This window comes from Anolis sagrei, chromosome 3 (genome assembly GCF_037176765.1).
Source record: "Anolis sagrei isolate rAnoSag1 chromosome 3, rAnoSag1.mat, whole genome shotgun sequence".
In the NCBI taxonomy this organism is placed as follows: Eukaryota; Metazoa; Chordata; class Lepidosauria; order Squamata; family Dactyloidae; genus Anolis; species Anolis sagrei.
In genome coordinates, this window is record NC_090023.1 from 53,091,112 (window position 1) to 53,113,346 (window position 22,235).

At 41.8% G+C, this 22,235-nt stretch overlaps 1 protein-coding gene across 2 annotated transcripts; it reads right to left on the minus strand.

Annotated features, from left to right (window-relative positions):
* Positions 1-3,752: 3,752 nt before the first annotated feature.
* ADPRH (ADP-ribosylarginine hydrolase) lies at positions 3,753-21,156 on the minus strand. 2 transcript variants are annotated; one of them, XM_060770570.2, is made up of 4 exons: positions 21,060-21,156; positions 16,130-16,445; positions 7,691-8,051; positions 3,753-5,770 (listed from the first exon to the last, which is right to left on the minus strand). In XM_060770570.2, exons 2-4 carry the CDS (start codon positions 16,440-16,442, stop codon positions 5,371-5,373), a joined length of 1,074 nt encoding a protein of 357 aa, XP_060626553.1. In that variant the 5' UTR covers positions 16,443-16,445; positions 21,060-21,156; the 3' UTR covers positions 3,753-5,370. The 2 variants fall into 2 exon arrangements, with proteins under 2 accessions (XP_060626553.1, XP_060626554.1); XM_060770571.2 differs by having other exon boundaries at positions 20,895-21,151.
* Positions 21,157-22,235: the final 1,079 nt, after the last annotated feature.

Below are 22,235 nucleotides of genomic sequence, written 5' to 3' on the forward strand. Positions count from 1 at the left end.
TCTGCCTCCACCAACTGTTATTCCTAGATTTGTGAAATTTGTAGACACACACACTTTCATCCCCCTGCCCGCCTGTGCAATGTATTCAAGAGAACAAATGGGAAAATCTAAGCAAAGAAGAAGAAAAAAGATTTCTAGCACAGTGCCACCCCTTAATACAGTTCTTCATGTTATGGTGACCCCCAAACATAAAATGATTTTTGTTGCTACTTCACAGCTGTAATTTTGCTACTGTTATGAATCATAATGAAAATATCCGATATGCAAGATGTATTTTCATTCACTGGATCAAATTTGGCACAAATACCTGATACGCCCACATTTGAATACTGGTGGGGATAGGAGGGGATTGATTTTGTCATTTGAGAACTGTAGTTGCTGGGATTTATAGTTCACCTACAATCAAAGAGCATTATGAACTCCACCAATGATGGAATTGAACTAATCTTGGGACACAGAACTCCTATGACCAAAAAAAAAAAAAAAATCTGGAAGGGTTTGGAGGGCTTTGACCTTGGGTTTTGGAGTTGTAGTTCACCTACAGCCAGAGAACACTCTGGACTCAAACATTGATGGATCTGGACCAAACTTGGCAAGAATCCTCAATATGCCCAAATGTGAACACTGGTGGAGTCTGGGGCTTAACATTTGGGAGTTGTAATTGCTGGGATTCATAACTCACAAAGAGCACTCTGAACTCCACCAACGATGGAATTGAACCAAACTTGGCACACAGAACTCCCATGACCAACAGAAAATACTGGAAGGGTTTGGTGGGCACTGACCTTGAGTTTTTGGAGTTGTAGTTCACCTACATTCAGAGAGCACTGTGGACTCAAACAATGATAGATCTGGACCAAACTTGGCACAAATTTCAATGTGCCCAAATGTGAACACTTGTGGAGTTTGGGGAAAATAGACCTTGTCATTTGGTAGTTGTAGTTGCTGGGATTTATAGTTCACCTACAAAGATCATTCTGAACCCTACCAACAATAGATTTCCCACACAGAACCCCCATGACCAACAGAAAATACTGTGTTTTATGATGATCTTTGGCAGCCTCTCTAACACCCCCTCATGACACCCCCCCCCCCCCCCCCCAGGTTGAGAGACACTGCTCTAGGGTGTGGTATTGCTTTTGGGTGAGAGCTATAATTTGGTCCAGCTTTTTAAAAGGAAACTAGCCAGCATGACAAAACCCTAAAGGACATAGCAGGCATTCCCTCTCTTTTTGCATTGGAAATCTGTTGAACTGACCTAATAGCATCACTGCTTGTCCATATGATCCTTCAAAGTTCCTTCTAGTTATGGAAAGCTGTCCCACAGCTACCTCTAGTGGTGAATATTTCCAGTTGCTGCCTATGGATTCTTGGAAAGCACCCAGAAGTCTATCCAAACTAGTAAACAAAAATGGATGGATTGTCCCTTAAGCAGCACTGATGCTTGTATGGATTGCCTTGCAAATTCCTTGTTCTAGTGAGCTGCCAAGCTGCTGCCCAGTTTGAGCCAGCATTTCTTCTTAAAGGGTGGACAATGCATGTAAGAAGCTTTAACAAAGCTTTCAGGATAACTTTTTTCCTTTCCCAGGAAAATGGGATCAAACAGCATTTGCATGTGAGAAGACAGTTTTATAATAATAATAATAATAATCTTTGTATCATTTTGCACTAAATGTTTTATACAACACGCACAAGAGCTGTAGTAAACTGTGTTGAAATGGTGACTTAATGGACCTGTGTTGTTGGCTTTAAGGCTCATCTCCCCCCAACTCTCTATTGATGTGACCCAGCCGGCAACAGATGACTCCCTTCAAGGGTTGTGGTGTCAGATGACATGTGCAACTGTAGCAAACCCTGCAGCTCTTGCTTTAGTCATGCACTTGGCACACAGGCAGCATATGGGAGTGATTACACTCAAAGTGTGAATGAACAGCTGTTGCCGGCATTGCCAGTGCCAGCACTTGGACCAATGCCGGTTCCCAAGCACTGCCAAGTGGCCTGAGATGAGCCACCTGTAGTACAAGAGGACGGATTTCACCGGCCACTTCCCACATTGGGCTGAATGCTCAGAACTCAGATTAGAAGCTCTCAGAAGGATTTAAAAGAACCACATCCCCTTAAAGCAGGGGTGGGAATCCTGCAGCCCTTCAAACATTGTCCGATAGAAACTCCCAATATAGCTCACTATTGGAGAGGGCTGCTAGGAATTACAGGCCTATCTGGATGGCTACATGATTCCCTGATGTAAGTCAAGGGTGGATGACATATAGCCCTCCAGCCGCACAATTACTTGTACAATTTCACTGTAACTCTTGGAGTTCTTCGCTCTTGAGTGCACTGTGAGTTGCAGACCAACATATTTGGAGGAACGTATTTGCATATCCCTAACCAAAGCAAATTGTCACTTCATGTACATGGTTTGCTATACTTAGCAATTTTTCTAAGCTTGGGAAAAGTTCCTTTTTGGCCTACAACTTCCAGAATTCTCCATCATATAATAATAATAAAATAATAATAATAATAATAACAACAACAAACAACCATCAGTGCAGGTGGTCCCGGTAGTCATTGGCGCACTGGGTGCCATGCCAAAAGATCTCAATCGGCATTTGGAAACAATAAACATCAACAAAATCACGATCTGTCAACTGCAAAATGCCACCTGACTTGGATCTGTGTGCATCATTCAAAAATACGTCACACAGTCTTGGTAAGTGTTCCCCTTGATATTGTGGGATACGAAATCCAGCATATGACATACTGTGTTTTTGTGTCAGTAAAATAATAATAATAATAATAATAATAATAATAATAATAGAATTTGAAGTTTTAACTGCAAAGATTGGCACAAGCCAGTAAAGGTGGTCCCAGTGGTGATCAGCACACTGGGTGCAGTGCCTAAAGACCTTGGCCTCCACTTAAAATCAATAGGCACTGAGAAAATTACCATCCGTTAGCTGCAAAAAAAACCACCCTACTCAGATCTGCACGCATTATTTGCTGATACATCTCATAGTCCTAGACACTTGGCAAGTGTCTTGACGTGTGATCCAATACAACAACCAACATAGTGATCTTGTTTGCTGTGTACTAATCTTATTTATCAAATAATAGGATTTAAAGATCGAACTGCAAAGATTCTGGCACAAGGCAGTAAAGGTGGTCCCAGTGGTGATTGGCACACTTGGTGCAGTGCCTAAAGACCTTGGCCAGCACTTGAAAACAATTGGTGCTTACAAAATTACCATCTGTCAGCTGCAAAAGATCACCCTACTGAGAACTGCACACATTATTCGCCGATACATCACATAGTCCTTGGGACGTGTCCAACATGTGATCCAATACAACAGCCAGCATAGTGATCTTGTTTGCCGTGTACTAATCCTGTTGTGTATCGAATAATAATAATAATAATAATAATAGTAATAGTAATATAATAATAGCAATAATTTATACCCCACCTCCTCTCCCTGAAGGGACTTGGGTCAGCTTACAACAAGTGATAATGCAAAAATATAAGCAATACATGATAAACAACAATAACAAAACACTTCTTTAGTACAATTTAAAATACCATAAGTAGTACTAAAACAGATTTAAAGCTATTTGTCATTTTAAAGCAATATAATTATGTATCAGCAATTAGCCAGCGATTCCCATTGTCAAACTATCCAGCAGTTATAATAAATGATCTCATGGTAATTCCAATTCCTGTCTAATAGTTTCCAATAAAAGCTGGTTATTCAGTCAGACCAATTTTATTATTTATTTATTTACAGCCTTTTAATCCCGCCCTTCTCAACCCCCAGAGGGGGACTCAGAGTGGAGGTAAAGTAGACCAAGTAGAAAAGTCTCTGGTTTTAGCTGAACAAGTTCATTGGGAGAGATGTGGTCACATAAATAGGCAGGACCCGAGCCGTATAGAGCTTTATAGGTAATAACCTGTACTTTGAATTGGGCCTGGTAGCAAACTGGTAGCCAATGGAGCTGCTTTAAGAGGGGGTCTTATGTTCCCTACAACCTGCCCCTGTAAGCAGTAGTGCAAAACTTTTCCCAGCTTCTGGGCGGGTCATTTTTTTAATAGCAAGGAACAAACTTCTCCTGGTTAAGAAGATGCAACCTGCAAATTCAATCCTACCAGATTGCTCCAAACTCACAGACCCCCTAAAGAAATATGAAATATAAAAGGTTGAATTATCAAAACTTAAAACTAAATGCTTAAGACTATAGTAGATTAGCTCTAAATTACAGCTCTTACAGATGAGCATGAAATCCAAGAGAGCAAGCATATAAATAAATTTAACAAAAGTCAAATGCAAGGTCCATGGGTCACCATGTCATTTTATGTGGCCCACAAGGCTTTCAATGTCAGGGCAACATAAGTTACATTTATAGTCCTACAATTTCCATCTGGTTAATGTGAGACACCCCTGGTTTAAGACAATTCAACAAGTTAGCAATCCGTAAAACAAAATAAATGGTTATTATGAGTCAAAGCCATCAACAAATGGTATTTCCACTCCAACTGGGTTCAAATGCTGCTAATACTCAAACTTTTTTGTTGATTTGAGAGTCATTCTTGGAAGTTAAAATTCTGAACCTACAGTTAAATGTTCTGAGAAATCCTCAGTAGAGGCATCAAAAAAGACGTTTGGCTTTCATTCTCATTTTGAGTTACAAATACTACATGGGAGAAGCATGTACATATGAACAGCCCTTCTCAATGTGACAAAATTCTGTATCCTTGCCTTTGGGTGTTTTTTGCTCAATGTAAGCATTTGCAGACTTTTTTTGTGTCAGGAATGACTTGGGAAGCTGCAAGTCACTTCTGGTGTGAGAGAATCGGCCATCTGCAAGGACATTGCCAGGGGGACGCCCAGATGTTTTGATGTTTTACCATCCTTGTGGGAGGCTTCGCTCATGTCCCCGCATGGCGAGCTGGAGCTGACAGAGGGAGCTCATCCACACTCTCCCTGGATTCGAAACTCCGACTTGGCGATCTTCAGTCCTACTGGCACAAGGGGTTTAATCCATTGTGCCACCGGGGGCGCCTATTTGCAGACTGAACAATGTTTACATAAATGCAAAATAAAAAAGAGTGCTAGAATACAGTAGCTGGGATTTATACTGTCCTCAGACACCACTTGTTGCCTGTAAAGGGAAGACTCTTGTCAGTGAGGGTACATCTGAATATAAAACTAATGTTTTAAGAAGCATAGAAATATTACTAAAGCTCTCATTTTTACAATACTTAAAGCTAAAGCCCACAAGTTGTTGTTGTTGTTGTTGTTGGGGGGATCAATGTTTTCCTCTAGCAAACTTTGACATACTACCCACACTTAGAACATCAACTCACACTGAAGTATCACATCACTGTTCTGCAATTAAGCTAAGGTGATAGAGTTCCCTAGCAACTTTCTCCAATCGATTTCGATATTCAATGTTCTTATAGTTGCTTGCATTGACCCCTTTGTAGCCGTACATTGCCCCCCACCAACAGGCAGCTATGACTGCAGTAGAATCGCTGTCCCCTCCATGGAAGAAGCCCCTAAGTGCTAACTCAGTCCAGTCAGGAGAGCCAAGGAAGGCATCATAAGCAATCATTGGAGCATCGTGCCCACTGCTGCCTCCCCATCCAGAGTAACTCAAGGACTTGTAAAACTCATCCCTTTCTTTCACACCATAAATTTCAGGGAAGGAAGGAGGGGACTTCCCATCTGAAATGCCTCTGGTTTCCAGGTACTTGCTCCACTGGTCTTCAAAGTAACTCCTAGAAAACAAAACAAAAACAAGGTTTCTCTCTTAAGATCCTAAATCAGAAACAAACAGACCAAAAATAAGCGAGAAGTTTTCGCATGCCCATCTAGGGCTTACCATTAAAATGGATTGTAATATATATGGTACTTAAGTGTCAGGGCCATAGCCAGAAAAAAATTCAGGGGGGGAGGCTGAAACTTCTTTTTTTTTTTTTTTTAGCAAATCATGAAGAGTAGTTCCATAACACAAAATAATTTAAATAGTATGGTTCATTCTATATTTCTATATAGACTTGATTAAATACATTTTCTATTTTAGTTACAAAGTTTCAAGTCTTAAAATAAGTGAAAATGACAGTTGATAGTTACAAAACAATACCACAATGTGTGTTGGAAGCACTTGAAAACTGTATCAATACACTTTGACTGAAATCAGGCTGCATTGATAAACTGGTGGACATTCAAGTGTGCAAGCCCAGTCAATCTTTCTTGCCCCATTGGGCTTCTTATGTATGTTTTCAAATGTTTAAGAGTTGGAAACGACCTATATATAGGCATAGCAATAAAAACCCTACTATCTGGAAAAGGGGAGCAAGGAGGAAAGGCCTAATTCCCCCATTAGGAACCTGCCTCCTACCTCATGCTAAAGTAAAGAGCACAGCAGGGGGGCAGAGCAGCCTTAAATAGCCTGCAGCCCGGCCCTTGGCAACCACCCCCAGCAAGTCTGGTCTCCTTCATGGGGGGCTTCAAATCCCTCCCATGCCTTAGGGTTTGCCTGCCAGTTATGAGCAGGCCAACTTGATTGTTTCTACTATATCGGCTATTGCTGCAAATAATGACAGTGTGAATGGTCAAAATTTGCTTCAGATAGTGCTTGCAGTTTGGGAGGGACTTGTTTAATTTTTGTTTCTCATAGACTTTGCATGGGGATTTGGTTAACCAGTTAAAATTAATGAGCAAACCCCTAACCCCCACCCCCACCCCTCCATCCCTATTTAGTGTGAAAAACAGACCTAATGTGAGCAAAGGATAGCATTTCCAAGCTCTCAGATATAAAACATACATCTGCAGACATCAACAGCTGCTCTCTGTTGCAGACCATATTCCTTGATTCTGGTGTTTGGGGGTAGGAGACGTCTATGAACTTCCCCATTATTCAAGCACTACTCCTCACTCTCTGTAGTTATTCAACTTCATGTCTGTACCTATTCTAATATCGGAGAATCTTCAAAACAAGAATAAGCAGCTTCAAGTGTCTGCAGCCCCATTTCTGCACCACAATCCACAAGTTACATGTCTCCCTAAATTGTTTTCCAAAAATGGAAAGTGACTGGGAACTCTGTTTTTAAATAGTCTCTCTCCCAAAACATGTTGTACAGAGCAAGACCTTCTGCCTTGTTTGCCTGCATTCTCCACCAAACCACCCACTGAGAGCGGATGAAAAATAAAGTAGTTGTTGTTAATGTTATTATTATTATATACATAACAAGATTAGTAGACAGCAAACAAGATCACTATGCTAGCTTTTGTATTTGACCACACATTGGACACTTCCGATATCTAGGACTGTGTGAAGTTTCGGTGAACAATACGTACAGATCCAAGTAGGGTGGCCTTTTGCAGCTGACAGATGGCAATTCTGTCCGTGCCAATTGTTTTTAAGTGCAGGTCAAGGTCTTTAGGCACTGCACCCAGTGTGCCGATCACCACTAGGACCACCTTTACTTGCTTGTACCACAGTCTTAGCAGTTCTATCTTTAAATCCTCACATTGTGTAAGCTTTTCCTATTATTATTATTATTATTATTATTATTATTATTATTATTAAGAATAGGGACTTCTGGAGTCCCACAGGAACAATGATTCCTTTTTTTTTAATAGATGATCTTTTCCCCTGGTAGGTAGAAAATCCCTCTATCACTGCAAATGCTCACCAATGCTTCAGGTTCTCCTCCACATAGGAGTCTGACTTCTGGATATAGGCTTTCGCTTTTGGCAGCACGTCCATCAGCCCTCTCCCCCACTCATGGGCTGGCTTGCGATTCACTGCATAAGATGTGAAGAGAGCAGCCGCCAGGGATCCGAGGTATCCAGTCGGATGATGGTGAGTCATTCGTCCACTTTCTATACTGACTGCAATCAAGGTTTCCAGCTGTTCCGGGTGACGAAACCTCAGCCCAATGCACATGGAGCGCATGGCTGCTCCACACCCTCCTCCTTGTTTGGTAAAGTTAGCTATCCAACTAGATGGGTTATCTGGATCCAGATTCCCTGCATGTTCCATGCAGGTACCTCCTATAATAAATGGAAGAGGTTTAAGTTGTTGTTGACATTTTTTCAAGAGCATGTTTACTGATCACAGCCATACAGCACCAGTCTTCCACTGGCAAAATAATTCTGTGTTATCATATTCCAAACTCCCTTTTTTTCATGACAACCAGCGACCAAATAAAACTTGTAGAACTTTCTTGTATTCTATCATCGTAACCAGCAAAACCTTTAAAACATATCAAGAAGTAGCAATAAAGACACATACTTAAAACATAAACAATGCAATAAAAGTCTCACGTCAACATGTATACAATGTATTAAACAGTTGTTCCAAATATCCTAGAAAGGAAGTTGGTTTTAGTTATAGTAAAGGCACCCAAGGATACCTTGGTGCCAACATAGAAATGCTCATGATCTAAGGAATCTCTTGCATATTATATAAGGTGATTGAAACTGAAGTAAAACCTCTGAAGTACAATTCAACGAATGGAAGAGCAGGTGGGGGAGGAGCTACCTGCCACTGATGAAAGTACTTTAAGCTACAAATATTGCAGAGTAATTTGCTTAACTAAATGGCACCTCATATGACTCCAAGTATTGCGAGGGGTAGGGACAATGTGGGAAGACGACTGTGAGGATTCCTCCCGGCAAGGGCTTCCTTGAGAAATCTCACTGGCTACCTTTGGAAAATGAATGCATGAAAAGATGTGTCCATACTCAGGGCCAAAAAGTCTCCATGGTTTTCATATGCCATCATCACATGCCAATCTTGAAAGTGATTCTCTCTCATAGCACATGTTGTGTTTCTATGCATTGGTCTATTGCCGCTTTCAATAAAGGTAGTCACAACGCACCAAGAAAGTGCTGCTGCAGTATGTAAACATTTGAAAGTATTAGTTGGAAGCATACTATAAAGCAAGTGAATTGGATATTATGCTCATCACTTCAGCACAACCAATGGATTCATACATTCTGGCTAGATTACCTAATGAGATAAGGCTTGAATAACTATTCTTAAAGGAATACACAAAATCCATCCACTTTTATACTTCTCTAGGGCACTACATTTGCTTCTGGTTTCTTTTTCAAGATATACTACCAACAGACATGCATAAACACAAAGTACACTGAACCCAAACAACAACCGCAAGTCTGTTTCTTCTTGAAAATGTAGGCGGACACTTAAGTATAATACATGCGAAAGTATCATCATGATTCTATATGTTCTTTCAACAATCTGTATTCAAGTGAGTCCTAGTTCCATGGAATTAACAACTACTGCACTGAAAATGGAAAAGGGGATTCCCCAGTTTACACAGTATAACCTCAGCCTTAACCATCAAACTCCAATAGGTCACATTTTCCACTCGACACCTAATTGCAGTTTCTCTGAAACAAATTTGTTTAGAAAACTAAAACTAAAACTTTTTCTCGGCTGACAGCAATGGTGTTGGTATGCTGTCTTTTCTAACCCCTATCTCCTCACTTCAGTGAAAACTCCAAGAAAGAGGCAGCATAAGGGGAAGTGTAAGTACATTCATGAGGGCCCTTTCTGCACTGGAGTCCATTAGCACAGTTCAGGCATTACTGACCTGCATGTGCTGGAAAAAGCAGTTAATGCACATCTACTGAAGTGTATTGTATTCACAAACTTTAAAATTACAGTAGAGCCCCATTTATCCAACATAAATGGGCCGACAGAACATTGGATAAGCGAAAATGTTGGATAATAAGAAGGGATTAAGGAAAAGCCCATTAAACATCAAATTATGTTATGATTTTACAAGTTAAGCATCAAAACATCATGTTTTACAACAAATCGACAGAAAAAGCAGTTCAGTACACAGTAACGTTATGTAGCAATGAGTGTTATTTACAAATTTAGCACCAAAACATACAAGGGTTGTTTCTTTCTCCCACCCTGGACACTCCATTTTCCTCACCTGTGGATCCAGGTGGGAGGCAGACTGTGTTGGATAACACAGAATGTTGGATAAGCAAAAATTGCATAAGCGAGACTCTACTGTACTATTAGGAATTAAGAAGGATGTTTTGGTTTGATCTACCATAGAGCTCTTCTGTTTCCAAAGAAACATCAGGAAAGAGTATTTGAGGGGGCATTTCAGAAAACAGATTCTATTATAGCTTGTTCTATTAATTTTTTAATCAGTGAGCTCCTGCTGTTAGCCCCAACTTCTGCCAACCTAGCAGTTTGAAAACATGCAAATGTGAGCAGATCAATAGGTACCGCTTCGGTGAGAAGTTAACAGCGCTCCATGTAGTCATGCCAGCCACATGATCTAGGAGGTGTCTATGGACAACGCAGGCTCTTTGGCTTAGAAATGAAGATGAGCACCACCACCCCATTGTCAAACACAACTAGACTTAATGTCTAGGGGAAACCTTTGCCTTACTTAGTAGTAATAAGCGGGACTCAGGGCGGTTTCCAGGCAAAAAGGCAAACATTCAATTCCTTGGTGAGAAACAAACACTTAAGTCAAAAACAGTGCAAAGTAACATCATTATAAACTCATAAATTGCTAAACAAACATGAAACTCCATAAAAACCAACGATACTGAAATTCATAATATGAGTTTAAGATGTTTTACAGCTGCCTGCAGGGTCAAGATGTCCATAGCTTCCTTATTGCATTGAAGTGCAAATACAGTGTTATGTACTGTGTGTCAAAGGAAAAGATTCTCCCACAAGTGAGATTCTTCCTCTTCTACCCTCAGATTTTGCCAAAGTATTAAGAGATCCTCATTCTTCCAAACTGGAAAATGATTGTCAAAGCAAGGACATGTAATTTGATCTGAAAGGTGTTCTAAGAGTTTGGGGCGGTGATGAAGGGATAATCTGATGCTCTGTCCTGAAAAGGAAATCTCCCTCATTTCAGAATTTAGTTTACAAAATAACTCAATATGGCATAAGCTTTCAATGTTAAGCAGAATGTAATAAGTACATCTGTGAAAACTCTTAAGGCAGTTGTGTGTTAGCACAATCAGAAAGATTTCAAGGAAGGGACCAGAGGGCAGTGGTAGAGCATATGCTTCACATGCAGATGGTTCAAAGGTCCAAAGGATCCATAGCAAGAGTTTCCAAGTAAAAGTGGGAAATACCCCTTGCAAAAAAAAAACCCTTTAAAAACCCATAAAGGTCACCAATGTTTGTTTACCATTTTTAGGCATCTTCCTTTTCAAATGTTCCAAAAGGATTTGTTTCTTTAAGATGCCTCACAGTATGAATATATGATGTAGGAGAAAGGAGGTAAAAACAGAGAGCAGCTGATGTAATAGCAGTGGGTAAAAGAGTTACTTCTGGAAGGTCAATATTCCCAGAAGGTACAGTAGAGTCTTGCTTATCCAACATAAACGGGCCAGCTGAACGTTGGATAAGCGAAAATGTTGGATAATAAGGAAGGATTAAGGGAAAGCCTATTAAACATCAAATGATGTTATGATTTTACAAATTAAGCACCAAAACATCATGTTTTACAAGAAATCAACAGAAAAAACAGTTCACTGCACAGTAACATTATGTAGTAATTACTGTATTTACGAATTTAGCACCAAAACAGACAAGGGTTGTTTCTTTCTCCCACCCTGGACATTATTCCGGGCGGGAGGCAGACTGCATTGGATAATACAGAATATTGGGTGAGCGAAGGTTGAATAAGCAAGACTCTATTGTACAAGTCAAAATGGCCAGTCTTTAAAACAATAGGTATTGATGAAAAAAGGGAATAGTCCACTTGAGCAACTGGGTCATCAGAATACCCCATGATATCCAAGGCCCCTTCCACACAGCTGATGTTGCACCTCAGCAGGAGTTCACCTTGCTCTATGCACTCACCAGGAAGCCAAATATAGTAATGAACAGTTTATTGATAAAACAGACTGTAAAAGAGTAAAATCCAAATATAGATAAAAAAAGGAGTAAGTCCCAAAAAGATAAGATATATCTCCAATACAAAGGTTAAAGCTTGATCATTAATCCAAAAAAGCAAGGAACAAAACAAGAGCTTGAATCCATAGGTAAAATCTCCAACACTGGTATCAAAACTTGATGAAAACACTTGGCCTGAAGCTAAAACATGGCCAGGAACAAAACAGGAGCTTCTCACTCCATTCACGACATTGCTTGACCTGAAACCTAACAGCTTCCTTTCCCTAATTAAGGACAACAATGAAGGCATTCCATTGACCTTGAGAAGACTGTCTGCCTCTCTTTTTCATGGCTCTGCTTGCACCTGGATTTCTTCCCATGCAGAGCAGCCTTGGTTCTCTGTCTAAACCCGCTTCATCGGATGAACTCATGTCCTCCTCTCTTCTCTGCCTGTCAGCTTCCAAAACAGTTTCTTTTTCACACAGAGAAGCAACATGTAATTCCAAACCCCTCTCCGTTCTCCCAACCGGGGAATCACCATCCTGTTCTAATATCCCCTTTGTCTGAACACCTCCAGAAGCAGCAGCCCTGCACCCCCAAACCCCTCCTCCTCCTCATCATCATCATCATCATCATCATCAGCTGACTGAACTACAACAGCTGAATAAAATCCCACATTATCTGCTTTGAACTGGAATATATGGCAGTGTGGACTCAGATTACTCAGTTCAAAGCAGATATTGTGGGATTTTCTGCCTTGACATTCTAGGTTATATGGCAGTGTGGAAAGGCCCCAAGTGAGCACTGGTGACAAGTCCACAGGCAACCAGTAACTGAAAACACAGCCATGTATTGGTACTACAGTTGTTATTGGCTTAACTGCAATCATAGAGTGCTCGATGGGTTGGATCCAAATTTACTGACACTTGGAAGAGATCTGCTGAAATCAATAAGATTTCATTTAGTCCTGATTAACCTAAGCCCTTTTTATTTCAATGGGTCTATTTCAAGCCTAAGCAAAACTGAAGCAACTCACTGTTTGCAAGACAGACCACTAAACCAAATTCAATGAGCATTTATCTTCTTCACACACCACAATATTCATTTGCAGAATGTATGACACAACTTTACCACAAACATATTTTTGAATTAATACCTGCATCAAATGGCATTTTAAGCTGCTTATCATCTTTGGCACACTTGGCACTTACACTGTTGCAAAGCTTAACAGTCACAGATCTCTAGAAAAAACACATACATAATCAATGTATTGTCGAAGGCTTTCATGGCTGGAATCACTAGGTTCTTGTAGGTTTTTTCGGGCTATAGGGCCATGTTCTAGAGGCATTTCTCCTGACGTTTCACCTGCATCTATGGCAAGCATCCTCAGAGGTAGTGAGGTCTGTTGGAAATAGGAAAATGGGTTTATATATCTGTGGAATGGCTGGGGTGGGGCAAAGAGCTCTCTGCTGACGCTAGGTGTGAATGTTTCAGCTGACCACCTTCATTAGCATTTGAAGGCTTGGCTGAGCCTGGGAAAATGTTCTGTTGAGAGGTGTTAAGATGTGCCTGGTTGTTTCCTCTCTGCTGTTTTGCTGTAGTAATTTTAGAGTTTTTTAATACTGGTAGCCAGATTTTGTTCATTTTCATGGTCTCCTCCTTTCTGTTGAAATTGTCCACATGCTTGTGGATTTCAATGGCTTCTCTGTGTAGTCTGACATGGTAGTTGTTGGAGTGGTCCAGCATTTCTGTGTTCTCAAATAATATGGTGTGTCCAGGCTGGTTCATCAGGTGCTCTGCTATGGCTGACTTCTCTGGTTGAAGTAGTCTGCAGTGCCTTTCATGTTCCTTGATTCGTGTTTGGGCGCTGCGTTCGGTGGTCCCTATGTAGACTTGTCCACAGCTGCATGGTATACGGTAGACTCCTGCAGAGGTGAGAGGATCCCTCTTGTCCTTTGCTGAACGTAGCATTTGTTGGATTTTCTTGGTGGGTTTTTAGATTGTTTGTATGTTATGTTTCCTCATCAGCTTCCCTATGCGGTCAGTGGTTCCCTTGATGTATGGCAGGAACACTTTTCCTCTGGGTGGATCTTCATCTTTACTCTCGTGGCTTGTTCTTGGTCTTGCAGCTCTTCTGATGTCTGAGGTGGAGTATCCATTGGCCTGGAGAGCCCAGTTGAGGTGGTTCAGTTCATCTTGGAGGAGGTGGGGTTCGCAGATTCTTTTTGCACGGTCTGCCAAGGCTTTAATGGTGCTTCTTTTTTGACTTGGGTGATGATTGGAGTTTTTATGTAGATATCTATCTGTGTGTGTGGGTTTTCTGTAGACGGTGTGACCCAATTGTTGATCTGGTTTGCGGATGACTAGGACATCTAGAAAAGGCAGTCTTCCTAATTTTCTTTTTCCATTGTGAATTGGATTTTTGGATGCTGTTAAGATGGTCCGGGAACCTGTTGAGTTCTTCTCCATGGCTCCAAATGGTGAAGGTGTCATCCACATATCTGAACCATATCGTGGGCTTTTTGGTTGCTGTCTCCAGGGCTTGTTTTTCAAAGTGTTCCATGTAGAAGTTAGCTATGACCGGGCTGAGAGGGCTCCCCATAGCTACTCCATCTTTCTGTTCGTAGAATTCATTGTCCCACTGAAAGTAACTGGTGGTGAGGCAATGGTGAAACAGAGCCGTGATGTCTTCTGGGAACCTCTGGTTGATGAGTGCCATGGTGTCTGCTACCGGGACCATGGTAAATAGAGATACCACATCGAAGCTGATCAGTTTGTTGTTGGTATTTAGCTTGAGATTGCTGATTTTTTCTATGAAGTTTCTACTAAAGACTGTTATAGAGGGAACGGAAGTTGCCAAATGAATCACAAGACAGAAATGATTCTGCACATTGCCTGTATTAATCAGAAATATTAAAAATTATCTAGGTATTTTTAATTACAAAAATGTGAGTCAAGCACTGAAAAGGTTAAATGGATGCAATATCTCAGCAAACGCTGCAGTTCTATATAAAAGGTGGGTCTGTAGTTTAGTAGTCCTCAGTCTGTGACAGATCTCTGCAGGAGAGGAGCTTCAGTGTGTTAGTAGGCCTCAGTATGAGTAGGCCTCAGTGTTAGTTCACCTCAGTGTTTGATAGAGGTGTCAGTCTGAGAGAGCCCTCAGTGGGAGAAGGTCTCAGTGTGAGATAGGCCTCAGTATGAGAAGGCATGGTGTAAGAAGCTTCTGTGAGAGAAGCCCCAGGTTGAAAGCCATCATGTGTGAAACTTCTGTGTAAGCTCATTATGAGAAGAGGCTCTGTGAGAGCGAAGTTGTTTATCTGAATTAGAAAGAAGCCCAGCGTGGAAGCAAAGACGGAAGTATAAAGAACTTTGTTCATGTTATGGAAACCTTGTTCTTGTAAATAGTGAAATGATATTATTTTGCTATAAAGAAAAGTCTCCTATGGAAAAGATGGTCTATTTGTTTTTGTTCTTTTTATCACTTTGGGGTACTGGTGCTGAGTCACACTACTGCTGATAAGTTACCCTGTTATACATTTATGAGAAGGGTCTTTCGTTATTCAGCCCACTCGCCCAACAGTCTGCTGTTTAGATAAATGATAAGGTGAATCAGAGTAGTAAGTCTGAATGCACTCATGGGAGAGTCTATTTATTAGCATATGTCTACCCTACTCTTTATGAAAAGCATTCAGTGGTTCCAACTCCCATCAGCCCCAATGACCATAGACACTATTATTTATTTATTACTTATTTACAGTATTTCTATACCGCTTTTCTCACCCCTAGGGGGGACTCAAAACGGTTTACACATAACTGACAAAACTTCAGTGCCATACATTGGACACTGACGCGATGCCAAACCATAACAACCACAATAATAAAACCACAATTAAACATAAATCATAATTAGACAGTACATAAGCAATCATTAAAACAATAAATAATAAAAACAGTCTCGCCAGTCATAGGGAAGGATGATGACAGCTGTAGTCCAAGAGAAACATTTGCAGGTCCATAGATGAGGTGCAACTGGGGGAAAAGCACTTAGGAAAAGTTTCAAGTTAAGAGTGATATCTAACCTGTCCACAGCAGACATTGATCACATGTGCAAATAGAGTAGTTATGGGATTAAAACGGAAAGGCTTTTGAAAACAAGTCACTGATCATTATGGTTCCAGTGTACTAATTTTGCACAGCACAATGTTAGAGAGATTACCTGGAGATCGTCCACACATGTCATCCATGCAGTCTCTGTAGTTTCTTGCAATGAGTTTATACAGGTAGGTTAGATCCGGGTTATTTCCAGCTTCTGACAAAGCTTCTGCAGTAGCCAAATGCATGACAGTATCATCACTGACTTTCCAATTGGCCACGTTGAGTTTGCTCACGCCACCCAGTTTGGCCACCTCATCGTGAATCTTCTCACCATCCCGTTGGAACTCCCATTTGCTATTGCAAAAGCCCATCGCATCTCCAGCTGCACTCAGCACCATCGCTGCCATGTAGTTCTCTAGCAAACCTGAACACATGATCTGAAGCATCACAAGAAAAACAGATTAAATTCAGTAAAGCCTCTATTTAAAAGCAGGTTGCAACTGTAGCTTGGTGGAATTGATGTATATGCATTTCAATTTACAGTAGACACTCAGTTAACACAAACTAAGTAACCGGAATTCTCAAGCAACAGGCAAGAATAAAAGAAACAATACTTTAAAATTTTAAAAACTGATTTCCAATATAATAAAGCATTACGACTGTGCTACATTCAGTTATGTTTGTCTCCATTAGTCATCATTTGCTTTCAATTACTGTATTTCAATATTAATATCAAGTCAAATACAGAGTTTGTATACCATGGTATAGTGTAGCCTATTTTTAAATGTAATTCCCAAGCAACACTACACTTATCGAGCAGATTAACTTTCTTTTCCAAATTATTTGAAGTGTTCATACCCCATTTATATGTCATTTGTCTAGAAACTAACATCAGATCTCATTTGAAGGCACTTCGTTAATACAGTGCTTTTCAATTATACAGTGCAACGCCGTTTTGTTACCCCACTCTATTTGTTTATATAGCTTTTGTGTATTTTATATCTCAGTATTGTATTTTGGTATTTTTTTTCCTTTTTGTATTTCTATTATTGCGCATTATTAATCTGACAGTAGAAATATGTTTTTAGGTATTTATATGTACTTACAAGTGGGGGGAGGGGAAGATTTCAAAGCAGTATTTGCTTACAGCGGTGTTCTAGAAACAATCCTGCTATTTTAGTGAGATGCGCCTGTATATGGTAGTAAAAATGCCATTCATCTTTGATAATCCGTACTATTTAATTTTTTAACTTTTGTATTTCACTTTTTAAACTTGACTAAAGTGTGGGATTGTTACTTGTCTTGAGCCCTCATGGGGAGAAAGGTGGGGCATAAATAAAAATAATTATTATCATCATAATCATCTGCCATACATCTTGTGATGATGGCCATCACATTGTAAGCAGACTAATTTATGATCATGGTTAGCTGTTACAAGTGTGCGCAGCAGCCAAGCAACCAGGCCGAGCTTTAGCACAGCAGGTTAATCACCAAACTGCAATAAATCTTGCCAACCAGAAGGTTGATAGTTCGAAGCCCAGATCAGGATGAGTGCCTGATCTTTCAGCCCAGCTTCTGCCAACTTAGTGGTTCAAAAACAAATATGTGAGTACATAAATGGAAACCACATTCAAGAGGGGAGGTATTTTAGATATGGCAGGAGGAAGTTTACGATCAAAGAAACATGCTCTTTGGCAGGGAGATGAAGTGACAGCACCCTCCGTGGCTGGAACTGAGCACAGCCTCCAATGATGCCAAAAGCTTTATTTATTTATTTCAAACATTTATATTTCACCCTTCTCACCCCATAGGGGAGCCCCCGGTGCGCAGTGGGTTAAACCCCTGTGCCGGCAGGACTGAAGACCGACAGGTCGCAGGTTCTAATCCAGGGAGAGGCAGATGAGCTCCCTGTATCAGCTCCAGCTCCTCATGCGGGGACATGAGAGAAGCCTTCCACAAGGATCATCAAGGCGTTCCCTGGGCAACGTCCTCGCAGATGGCCAATTCTCTCACACCAGAAGCTACTTGCAGTTTCTCCTGACATGACAAAAAAACCCACAGGGGATTCTAATATTGCCAGGAAGGGAGTTCCATAGCTGGGGGGCAATCACTGAGAAGGCCCTCTCTCTTGCCCCCGCCAAACGCACCTGTGACGGTGGCGGGACCAAGAGCAGGGCCTCTCCAGAAGATCTTAGTCTGTGCGATGGTGCATAAAGCGAAATGCATTCGGACAGGTAAACTGAGCCAGTGACATTTATCTGTTGTCTGTCTTGTCACTGTACAACTGGCATTGAATGTTTGCCGCATATGTGTTCTGTAATCCCCCGAGTCTCCTTCAGGCTGAGAAGGGCGGAATATAAATACTGTAAATAAATAAATAAAATACACAACATGCATCAATTCATCTAAAACTAGATGGCCACAGCAATTTTTGTAAAAGGAGGAGGTATCAAGATTACATGGCTTCCTGCAGAGTTGTGCTCCTGACTCCAGTGGGGCTTTTTCTGGACTACTTTGGAATACAAGGTCTTGACTTGCAACCCAATGTTGTAATAGTGGGCAGGCCAGTTTACCCAATTAGCTGATGGACTAAAATTGTTAATGACCTGCTTGGGGTATGTGTGAGTTGAGTAATGTCCCTGACCGGGTATCCCATTTCCCTTTCTACTCAGAGCAGGAAGATTACCCTTCCAGCTGACCCCATTCATTCCCGGAGTGTGGGAGTCTGGACAACTCCCAATGCATAACAGGGAGCTATTTTTCTTATGAGTAGACTGAAGATTAAGAGAAACACTTGCCTCTTTGCTTGGGACTCTGTCCTTGTGGATTAAATAAAAGCTGGATTCCCACTTCACCCAACTCCCACTCCCATTAAAAAAGCAGACCCCAGTGCTGGTTCCCTGGGTTGCTGGGTATTTCTGAAGGCTGTTCCTCAATGGATGAGTGCAATGGGCTCATATATATAGGCACCAGATTCTATCTGACCTTGGAAGCTAAACAAGGGACAGAACGATCCCAAGTACTTTGAAGGTATACTCAAGCTATCATTCCTATTAACACTGCTTGCTTTAATCCCACCTTTTGCTACAGTGGCTGGGCTATGCGTCCTTACTTGGAATTTATGTCCCTCATTTGCTGAACATACACACATTTGGCTCCGAATAAAAAATCTGCTTCATAACCCCCCTTGTCTTTTTTGTCCCTCACAACAAAGGTTGGATTTCTAAGGAATCTTTAAGACCTCTCTTTTGCTCCCCACCCACTGCCCTGACAGCCTATGTCCCAGATTGCATCTACACTGTAGAAATAATGCAGCTTGACACCACTTTGTCATGGCTCAATGCTACGGAATCATGGAAGCTGTAGTTTGACAAGGTTATGAATCATAATGTAAATATCTGATATGCAGGAAGTATTTTCATGCATTGGTCCAAATTTGGCACAAATATATGATACGCCCAAATTTGAAAACTGGTGGGGTTGGGGGGGGGGATTGATTTTGTCATTTGGGAGTTACAGTTCCTGGGATTTATAGTTCACCTACAATCAAAGAGCATTCTGAATTCCACCAACAATGGAATTGAACCAAACTTGGCACACAGAACACACAGAACAGAAAATACTGGAAGGGTTTGGTGGGCATTAACCTTGAGTTTAGGAGTTGTCGCTCACTGACATCCAGAGAGCACTGTGGACTCAAACAATGATGGATCAGGACCAAAATTGGCATGAATACTCAACATGCCCAAATGTGAACACTGGTGGAGTTTGTGGAAAATAGACTTTGACATTTGTGAGTTGTAGTTGCTGGGATTTATAGGTCACCTACAATCAAAGAGCATTCTGAACCCCATCAACAACATAATTGGGCCAAACTTCCCACATAGAACCCCCAAGACCAACAGAAAATATTGTGTTTTCTGATGGTCTCTGACAACCTCTCTGACACTCTCCTTGCGACCACCCCGCAGGTGTACCACCCCCCCAGGTTGAGAAACCCTGATCTAGAGACTCATAACAAATGACCTGGGATTTAGAAACTAGGCCTGGATCTACACTGCTGTATATCCTAGAACATGGGTCCTCAAACTAAAGTCCAGATATGGCCCTCCAAGGTCAGTTACCCAGCCCTCGCTCAGGGTCAACCTAAGACTGAAATGACTTGAAGGCACACAACAACAACAATCTTACCTCATTAGCCAAAAGCAGGCCCACACTTTCCATTTAAATACTAATAAGTTTATATTTGTTAAAATCGTTCTTCATTTTAATTATTGTATTGTTTTAAGTGGGGGTTTTTTGCACTACAAATGAGATATGTGCAGTGTGCATAGGAATTCATTCTTGATTTTTTTTTTCAAATTATAATCTGGCCCTTCAACAGTTTGCGGGACTGTGACCCAGCCTTCTGTTTAAAAAGTTGAGGACCCCTGTCCTAGAACACCCTAGGATAGTGCTGGAAGGCTGTTAGGAATGGTGGGAGTTGAAGTCCTAAATACCTGGAGGGCCCAAGTTAGCCCAGGCAGGTCCTAGGACCTGATAAGCAGGTAATCTGGGACAAGAACCTAGGTTACAGGGCCTGGGTTGTATGGTAATGCAGATCCAGCCTCGATTTTTATTTTGAACTTCCTTTTTCAGGCTGAGAGAGTGTCACCCAGGGTGCAGCTACACTGTAGAATGACTGCAGCCCGGCCCTGTTAGGAATGGTGGGAGTTGGGAGTCCAAAACACCCGGGGGGGGGGGCAAAGTTTGCCCTAGGATATAGGGCAGGGTAGATCCAGCCCCAGCTTCTGCTTCCAGGTCATTTGCTTTGAGTGTCTACACTACTCTACAATATAGTTCAAAGCAATTAGGAAACTGGATTATATGGCAGTGGAGAAACACACCCTGCTCTGAAGGAGAAGTCTGGGGAGGAAAACTCAGCAGCAACAGCAACAAGTGAGGCTTTGGGGTCTGCTGTAGTTGGGCCTCCCCCACGCAGGTAGAAATCTTGGGGGGGGGGGGGAGGAGGTGAGCCAGAGGGGAAGGGGCCGAGAGCCAAGGCTACTTGCCCTTTCCGCCGAGAAGAGAGCCAGGCCGAAACACCGCAGGAAGGAAAGTCCCTCCGAGTGGGAGAGGAAAACGAAAGAGGAAGCTCGCCCCAGAGCAAAGGGGAGGAGCAGGAGCAGAAGGAGGAGGGGGAGGAGGGGGAGGAGGAGGAGGAGTGCGCCTGGCTCCTTGCTTACCTTTCTGGAGGCGGCCAGCCCCATGGCCAGCCTCTAGTCTGGGAGAAGAAGATGGGGCTGCTTCAGCTCTCTACCGAGACCTGACACAGTCTCTTTCGGGAAACCCGGCTTCTTCAAGCGGAGGAGTCTGCGGAGAAATGCCCGACATGCCGGCTCAGGGGCAACTCCCTCGGCACACCTGTTGGCTTGGCCTCTCCTCACCGCACCCCCCCCCCCAAAAAAAGAGAGCTAAAAGTGGTCAAAAGTGAGGAAAAGCTGATAAGAATAATATCAGTGTCATTAGAACTAAATGTGCAAGTCAGTTAAAATAATTTGAAACACAAAGTTAAAATAATGAACTACCCTACAGCATGAGGAGCCCCTGTGGTGCAGTGGGTTAAACCGCTGAGCTGCTGAACTTGATGATCGAAAGGTTGCAGGTTTGATTCTGGGGAGCGGGGTAAGCTCCGCTGCTAGCCCCAGCTTCTGCCAACCTAGCCGTTCAAAAACATGCTAATGTGAGTAGACCTATAGGTACCGCTCCGGTGAGAAAGTTACGTGCTCCATGCAGTCATGCCAGCCACAGGACCTTGGAGTTGTCAATGGACAACGCTGGCTCTTCGGCTTAGAAATGGAGATGAGCACCACACCCCAGAGTTGGACACAACTAGACTTAATGTCAGGGGAATACCTTTACCTTTACCTACAGGACTCCCCTCTGACTGCTAAAAAAGCAAAAAAGAAATGGATTTACATACATTATCTCAGATATCTCCAAACAGCCCCTTAAGGTATATCAGTATTTTAAAGTCCTTCTGCATTTATTCATTAGTTGCTGGAGTTCACAATTCCCCAGTGAATATATGGATGGTGTAAGTAAATGAAAACAAGAGAGGAGCCCCTTTCTGTGTATGCTAGAAAAGCAATCATGAACATCCAAAAATTCAGTGATATTGCTGTAAACCATGTTCCAGGTACTCTGTGCTCATCCCAGACAGGCCTGTAGCCAGGATTTCGATTCGG